This window comes from Impatiens glandulifera, chromosome 4, assembly GCF_907164915.1.
Source record: "Impatiens glandulifera chromosome 4, dImpGla2.1, whole genome shotgun sequence".
NCBI lineage: Eukaryota > Viridiplantae > Streptophyta > Magnoliopsida > Ericales > Balsaminaceae > Impatiens > Impatiens glandulifera.
Genome location: NC_061865.1, coordinates 52888189 through 52896278, shown reverse-complemented (window position 1 = coordinate 52896278; position 8090 = coordinate 52888189). Strand labels below are relative to the sequence as shown.

The following is an 8090-nucleotide window of genomic DNA, read 5'->3' as shown; positions in this document are numbered from 1 at the left end:
CAAATAATTAAGATTATTTCAAAAATAAGTTCATTATTCACAATATATATATACCCTATATCAAACAAGGCTTAATTACATGAATTCTAATTTATTTATTTTAATTAATAAATCATTTTGGGTCTCCAAAATTTTATATAAATCATGTTTCTTTGCTTTTCACAACTTGGCAAGATGTAGAAAAAACTATATTCATCTCCATCCGTTGTCCCATCCATTCTTGCATTTCTCCCTACCTAAGTGAGTAAAGAAAGCCATCATGATACAAATGAAAACTCAGAACAAATGCAATTTCAATTCCATGGATGAAGGAGATGTTGAGCTCAGAAGAGGGCCATGGAGTCCCGAGGAAGACAATCTTCTCACGCAGTACATATCTTGTCACGCCGAAGGCCACTGGAATTGGTTGGCCAAACGTGCCGGTACTTTGTTATGTCATTTTCTATGACTTTTGTTTTTGTTTTATCGCGCTTACTCGAACTTTTATAGGGTTGAAGAGAACCGGGAGAAGTTGTAGATTAAGATGGTTGAATTACTTAAAACCTAATATTAAGCGAGGAAATTTTACCATTGAAGAGCAACTCTTGATTCTTGAACTTCATTCCTTGTGGGGTAACAGGTACATAATTACTAAACCAACCAACCATGTGTATTTATTACTCTTCTACTTTTTCTAATGAATAGAATGACCGGTAACAATTATTTTGTTTATTAGATGGTCAAAGATTGCACAACATTTGCCCGGACGAACCGATAATGAGATCAAAAATTACTGGAGAACACGAGTGCAAAAATATGTCCGCCAACCTAAAATCAAGTTCGATGGCCAAAAGTCTCTAGAAAAAAATACAAGTGGTTTTATTCCTAAGTTGAAGAAGATGGAACAATTGTCAACATCTTGTTCGTCTCATCCATCACCACAATCTTCATCTTTTTCTTTGGTAACTTCTTCAAACATGAAATCAGAAAAAAATATATATATAACCAAACAAATCGTAGAAGACTTTGTAACCGGTAAAAGCCCGATGTCGTCGGAATTTCATATGATTGAATCTTGTTATAACAATAATGTTACTTTAAATGACAATTTATATGAAAACATTAGTACTAGCAACTGCCTCGACCCAATCAACATGTTCGGTTATCACAACCATCTTTCGAACCCGAATGATCAGATGGCATATCCTAATTGGATAGGTGATGACATCATTGGCATGACCGGTGATGCGTTATGGTGCATAGACAAATTGTGGTAATTGAAGTGATATATTTTTGTTTGCTTTAATACAATATTAATAATGTTTTCCTTAAAAAAAATAACATATATATAATATATTTATATTATTGATCTAGAACTATCTAGCACATGTATCATTCTACAATCAATGCCAATAATGCAATAATGTGATTTTCAACTTTGTACCTTACATTCAATTTTGTTTCCTAGTGTACATTTTCTGTTGGTTGTTTTATATTTCCAAATTAAGTGTCACCAGAAAATTTTTGTGTTCACGAAAAGTGTGGCGAGATAATACAAACACCGAACTAAAAGGTAGAATCTCTCAAATGTGTTTTTCACGCAATTTATTTTTTTCTTTCTCAATCTCTTTCAAAATAAATATGATGTCTATTCTAAAAAGTCAAAACTAGTTTAATCTTCGTTAAATCTTATTTTATTTAATCATCAAAATTCTCGCCAATTTTGAGAAAGTCATTTTCTTGTCTCGTTTTATGAAATTCGAGAGGAGGGTAAGTTACGGGACTTAACAAAAATAAAAAAAATAAAAAATTGAATTATAAGTTATAGTTCGATTCGGTTCCCATTTTGGTTACGATATTTGAGAGGTCGATATTTAGGTGCTATAGTAATTATTTAAAATACAAGTTTAAACACAAATATCTTAATTATATGAAATCTCAAATTGATAGGGAGAAATAGATAAAAAGAAGAAACTTGAATTTATTTATATGGAAAAACATTTTTTTGTGTGTTCTTCGGCCTAGTTCAGATTCAGATTTTGGGAGCATGCATGTAAACTATTTTTTACGCTATTTACAATTGTAGACTAGTAAGTTGTTTGTAGATGTCATGTTTATTGTTGAAAGATTATGTTTTGACTCGGCATAAGTCCCTTGTCGTGATAAATTGATTAAGATTTGATAATGTTTTGTTGACTCGAAGTTTGGGTTGAGTTACGCTAGACTGTCAGCAGAGCTCGTCGAACTTGGATTCACATGATTGAAAGTGTGGTCTTTTGATGTGTATAGGAATGTTTACCCACAGGATAGTGAAATATTCGATTTTTATTTTAACTATCCGAATCCGACATATATCTCTATATTTAACCTAATCCTCGAATACTTGATCCATGACAGATATCTATTACCCAATTAAAGTGTAAATTTATATATTCTATTAAAAAAAAGTTACAAAGTAAAGATTGAAGATTAACTAAATAATAAACAACTTTAAAAATATTAATATCAAAATAAATAAAATACTAATATGTTGTAAAATGTCAAAAACATAACAGTTTTTGTTGTTAATATAATTGAAAATAAAAATATAGAGTAAATGTTAAAAATAAATTAAAAATTAAAGACAGAGAGTGATAAAAGAGAGATAATATTCTACAAGAATGATGAAAGAGAAATTTATTTTTTAGTATTAGAAAATAAATCGGTATGATGTTTGGATAAGAGTGAATCGTGAATAAAAGTAAATTAAAGTATAGAGTATAAATAATATTAAGTAAATAATATAAATATATATATAAAATTATATATATATATATATTAGTATAGTTGGATATCAGAGTTTGGGTTTCGCATTCTGCCATCGTCTATGTGTATAATTGTGCTCGTTAGCCTATCTTTAAAATTTGGTTTGTGTTCAAACTAGAATGATTTTGTGGTATAGATAACATGTAACCACATTCTCACAAGTCACAATCTAATTTAAAGACTAATAATTCATGTGCCACAAAAATTCCTTTTTTTTGTTTAAATCGATGTTCATAAAATAGCTCCGACATTACAAATAAACAATTCATCGATTGGAAGAATACGCCGGTTAAATTCTGAAACCCCTTTAATTTTAAGCGGGGCATGGCTGTAGGGTGTTTCTTCGTTCAAAAAAAAGAATGTGTCGGTTAAAAATCTAACTAACTCTTATTATAGTATTAGTGAGCATCAATTAAAGATAATTTAAGTGAAAACAGTTCGGATTTAAGAACTTCAAATTACAAGTTTAATTTTCAGTGGAAGGGCAAGATAGTGCGGTATTACAATGATCTAGTTTAAATAAATGCCAGTAAAGAATAAAATAAAACTGTAAGTAGCACAAATTGTCCACCAAATGCAAACAAAAAATTTGGAAATTCCTCCTGTACACACATGATACCTTGATAAGAAGTTTTAATTGAGAAAAACCTTCCAGGTAGAGATTTCATTGTTTGAGTGTTGATTGATAAGGTCCTCGACCATCCTATTTAAATTATCAAAATGATTCAATTGTCCAAACAAACGTCAAGTGATCTAAACCGACAACAATGGAGCACCAAAATATCCAAACAAACACCAAGTAATCCAAACAATCCAAATTTCATTTATCATTTATCATTTAATGATTTTATTATGTGAATTTTGTAAGAACACAATAGTTATAACTTATAACCATTTACCAGATTTGTTTAACAATTAACACTCTATGACAAAACATAATCTAATCAATTCATCATTGATCCTTTAAATTTGCATCCTTGAGTTCATGAATTGGTTTCTACTCCAAATAGTATATTCCACAGCCATTTCTTTGCAATTTAATGCTAATCCACTTGAATGATCTAATTGATCAGCCCTTTTAATCAATGAACCAGGAGACATTACAAAAACAAACAGATACATATTAGAGAATTAAATCAAGGCAATATCTCCAGATTCTCAATATCCAGATAAATATCACATATCTTTTGTAATCCTATTGTCTAGGAGTAATTATCTCTTCTACTTAGGGTTAATTCTCTTTATAATCCAATGAAGATGATGTTATTTTGAAATCTTTCAGTCCTAGTACAATGAAATAACATACCTCTTTTTCCAATATGCAGGTGCTAGCTTTAGTTGGATTGATCCTCTTGTCGAATAAACTTGACAATTTTAGACCTCATATCTGCTGGTATTCGGACAGGGCGATAGTTCTTGTCAAGCCAAACTGCAGTCGCTTTCGCTTCAAGAATAGGCTATGTTTTACAAGAAAGCATGATTCAAGTTACTCAACAAAAGATGTTAATCAACAAACATGCCTTGAAGAAATTAAACCTCATTATCAGGCAACTTGAAGATGGAGTGTTCAAAGTATAGTCGGGCTGCTGATGAATCTGATATTCTCACCTTCACAACAAACCTGTCTCCACTCTAGATAACATAATGATTGAGGTTCATTCAGATTACTATTCAATTTTAAAAAAAAAACATCATAGTTCTTACCTTTAGTGGTTTAATGAATTTTAGTGTCATCTCAGACAAAGCTAGGGCGTCGCCTGTCCTAGCAATGGCATCTGCGTTTATTCCTAACTGTTCCAGCAATTCGTGACGCCCTTTAGAAGGAGGGAATAACAAAGCATTTAATAATATACACATGAAAACATAGCAATATCAAATTAGCTTGAACAATGATAGTTACCATGTTGACAGTAACTTGAATAAATGGAATTGTTTACGACACCAAATTGATCGAGTTCGTAATCTCGCACTTGCAGCTCAATTTCATGGAACCCACTCATACTGAAAACCCTTTTTTCAGGTAAATTGCAGAAGAAGAAAAACGAAGCTAATTTAGGAAGAAAGTAAGTACCTTTGACCACCCTTTAAGTCGAAAGATAGATTTCTAATACAGTAAACTGGAGGAAGAAAGGGGCGGAGAAGTTTCAGGGATAGCGGCGGCGGGTTGTGGCAAGGAGGTAAAGACTGATTGAGATTTCTAAAAGGACGGCGGAGACCGATCAACCACTTTGCCGTCGAAGGTGAACTTGGAAGAGGAAAGAGAAGACTTTGTGACATGTTTCTTCTTCCTTGATCTGTGAATAGTGATGGCGGAGAAACTGGAGAAGAGAGGTTGGGTGAAGAAGTTGAAGAAAATTTTGGGTTGTTGTATGTTTCCGTTCAAACTGTAATTTGGTCGGGTTAACGGGTGGGTCCTTTTTCTCTTTCTGTGTGGGTTTGAAATATATAAAAAACAAAAAAATAATCTACAATGATACAAATAATAGGGAAATTTGATGAAATGATACAAATAATAGGGAAATTAAATGACCCTCGTAATGTCTTAATTCCAAAAAAGGCCCGCGCCTCATAAAGTTGGCAAAAATGACATTTTTGTCTTTCGAAAAGTCTGAAATACCCTTCGCACGCCTGATTTATCGCTCATTTACGAGAAATGCAATTCACGCATTTTCATCTAAAATGCGTGAGTTGATTAACGCGTTTTAGGTGAAAATGCGTGAATGATATATTTCTTGCATTTGGTATTTCTCGTATTTGGTATATTTCTCGCATTTGATGTATTTCTCGCATTTTATGTATTTCTCGCATTTGGTATTTCTCGCATTTGGAGGTGAAATTGGAAATCTGAATCATCGAAGGAGACAGGCTCTTCAGAAGTTACAGATTTGCTTTGGAGGGGGAGGAAGACACGATAATAATAATAATAATAAATATCTGTATTGGGTTTTGATTCTATTTCTGATTTGTAGATGTTCTATCTGATTTTCATGTATTATTGTTTTCCATTCCATAAACCATCGATTCCTTCTCAATCGTTTAATATTAGTCGACCCATTTGGGTTTCTGATCTTAAGGGTTGTTTAGAACATTATCAAATTAGATCATTCTTAGCCAAGATGACGCATTTTCAGACCGTGGCTTTCGTTCCTGTCAAATCGGGTGTAGTTGAATTGAGTTGTTCGATGAGATCATTTCCAAAAGATCAGAGTATCATTTAATTGTTAAATCTCAATTCAAAGCTTATCACGCAGCACAGGGAAAAACTTCGCCGAGGATATTCGGACAAGATCTAACCCTTGGGAAATCAATTCTTCCGACCACGATCAGCTTTTTTGCCTAGGATAGAAGACGACTCTATTTTCTCGCCGGAGATCGTTACCGGCGGAGTAGATCACGGGCAGGACGAGTTATCGTCGTCTTTACTAAATCCAGACGATAGGAAGCCAAGGAAAAGAGGAAGGAATCCTGCAAATGCGAGAAATATACCAAATGCGAGAAATACATCAAATGCGAGAAATACATCAAATTCGAGAAATATACCAAATGCGAGAAATATATCATTCACGCATTTTCATCTAAAACGCGTTAATCAACTCACGCTTTTTAGATGAAAATGCGTGAATGACATTTCTCGTAATTGAGCGGTAAAACAAGCGCGCAAGGGGTATTACAGACTTTTCGCAGGGCAAAAAGGCTCATTTTGCAAACATTATCAGGCACAAACCTTTTTTGGAATTAAGGCTATTAGTAGGGCCATTTCATCAAATTTCCCCAAATAATACTATGTGATTGCATATACATTTCAGATAGAAGTTAATAAAAATGAGTTGAGTTTACTTCAATTATATATTATTACTATTTATTAGCAATGCCTTTCGTTATAATAATAAATAAAAATTATATTTACAAAGTTAAAATAAACCAAACTCTTATATTTATGTCGTTATCGTCATTGTTTTCATCGCCTTTATTATCATCTTCGTCGTCAACATTTACGGTGTGTTTCAATGATTGGGACAGCCTAGTGATTGTCTAACTCCTCTCATTCATCGTTATTTTCGTTATTCATAAAAAAAAATAACAAATTTAATAAGAAGACATTCATTTAACTTTTTTCTCATCAGCACCGACCTCTTCCTCTTCGACTTTTATTCTCATTTCTTGGTTAACCAACAATATCATTTATTACATAATAAACCTCTCATATTACTAATATTATGACCTCACTTCTGCACTCAAATATCTCAACAGTATCAACATCTTTTACCATCATTTTTGGCAAACCAACAATCTCATCATATCACTAACCTCTTTAATTACCCTCACTTCTTCATTAAACCAACAAATTCATTCATATATTTAATGACCAATATATTTTTGTTCTCTAATGAAACATCTCATTACTAATCTCGTGACCTCACTTCAAGTATTTTGTTCCTCAACTATATCATTACCCAACCTCTTTACCCTCACTTCAACAAATCAACCACCACAAAATTGACCTATAATCTCGTGATCTCACTTTCACACTTCGGTCAACCAACCATCTCAGTCACACATTTAACCACTAATATTCTTTTTTCTAAATGGACAAGTCTCATTACTAATACTGTGACCTCACACACTTTCACACATCTCTTATCCCTCGTCAAACCAACCATCAAAATCTCAATTGACCTCTTCATCTCGTGACCTCACACTTTCAGACACCTCTTATCCTTCGACAAATCAATCACCAATCATAATCGATCTTTAATATTGCGACCTCACACATCGTTCAATCAACATATCATTTACATATATTTTTAACCACAAATCAGAATAAACCTCTAATCTCGTGATCTTACGATCATTTGTTATCAGTATCTTATTTTTCATCAAGCCAACCACAAATCTCAATCTTACCAGCCTCTTATCCCTAGACAAACCAGTCACTAATCACATTGAGCTGTCATATCGTGACCTCATACTTTCAAATGCTTCTAATCACTTGAAAAAACAACTACTAATTACAACTGACCTCTAATTTCATGACCTTATGTTCCTTTGTTATCGGTCTTTTATCTTTCGGCAAACCAATCACCAATTACAATTGACGTCTCATCTCGTGACCTCATTACTTTCACACGCCTCTTATTTATCACAAAACCAACCACCAATCCCAAAAATCTTCTTCATATCATGACATCACACTTTCACATGCCTCTTATCTCTTAGAAAATCAACCATCAATCTCAATCCCACATTCACCAAACACTCATATCACTTGGCAAACCAACCATCGACTTGAATTGACCTCTCGTCCC

General features: G+C 33.0%; 2 protein-coding genes across 3 annotated transcripts; one reads left to right on the top strand and one right to left on the bottom strand.

The window, feature by feature from the left end:
- The first annotated feature begins 294 nt into the window (after positions 1 to 294).
- On the top strand, positions 295 to 1256 carry LOC124935365 (MYB-like transcription factor EOBI). The gene is made up of 3 exons (XM_047475802.1): positions 295 to 422; positions 490 to 619; positions 716 to 1256. Exons 1-3 carry the CDS (start codon positions 302 to 304, stop codon positions 1254 to 1256), a joined length of 792 nt encoding a protein of 263 aa, XP_047331758.1. The 5' UTR covers positions 295 to 301.
- Positions 1257 to 3295: 2039 nt separating this feature from the next.
- Positions 3296 to 5159, bottom strand: LOC124935893 (acyl-acyl carrier protein thioesterase ATL3, chloroplastic-like). Of its 2 annotated transcripts, none has more exons than XM_047476326.1 (6): positions 4856 to 5158; positions 4685 to 4785; positions 4489 to 4598; positions 4321 to 4416; positions 4091 to 4241; positions 3296 to 3487 (listed from the first exon to the last, which is right to left on the bottom strand). In XM_047476326.1, exons 1-5 carry the CDS (start codon positions 5059 to 5061, stop codon positions 4119 to 4121), a joined length of 636 nt encoding a protein of 211 aa, XP_047332282.1. In that variant the 5' UTR covers positions 5062 to 5158; the 3' UTR covers positions 3296 to 3487; positions 4091 to 4118. The 2 variants fall into 2 exon arrangements, with proteins under 2 accessions (XP_047332282.1, XP_047332283.1); XM_047476327.1 differs by lacking the exon at positions 3296 to 3487 and adding an exon at positions 3680 to 3859 and having other exon boundaries at positions 4856 to 5159.
- Positions 5160 to 8090: the final 2931 nt, after the last annotated feature.

Bases quoted from the DNA above. Each gene is read 5' to 3' on its own strand.
- LOC124935365 (XM_047475802.1), top strand. From the start codon at position 302: ATGGATGAAGGAGATGTTGAGCTCAGAAGAGGGCCATGGAGTCCCGAG. The intron at 423-489 runs GTACTTTGTTAT...GAACTTTTATAG, and splicing joins TTGGTTGGCCAAACGTGCCG to GGTTGAAGAGAACCGGGAGA. The intron at 620-715 runs GTACATAATTAC...TTTGTTTATTAG, and splicing joins CATTCCTTGTGGGGTAACAG to ATGGTCAAAGATTGCACAAC.
- LOC124935893 (XM_047476327.1), bottom strand. From the start codon at position 5,061: ATGTCACAAAGTCTTCTCTTTCCTCTTCCAAGTTCACCTTCGACGGCA. The intron at 4,599-4,684 runs GTAACTATCATT...CTCCTTCTAAAG, and splicing joins TTCAAGTTACTGTCAACATG to GGCGTCACGAATTGCTGGAA. The intron at 4,417-4,488 runs GTAAGAACTATG...TATGTTATCTAG, and splicing joins AATTCATTAAACCACTAAAG to AGTGGAGACAGGTTTGTTGT.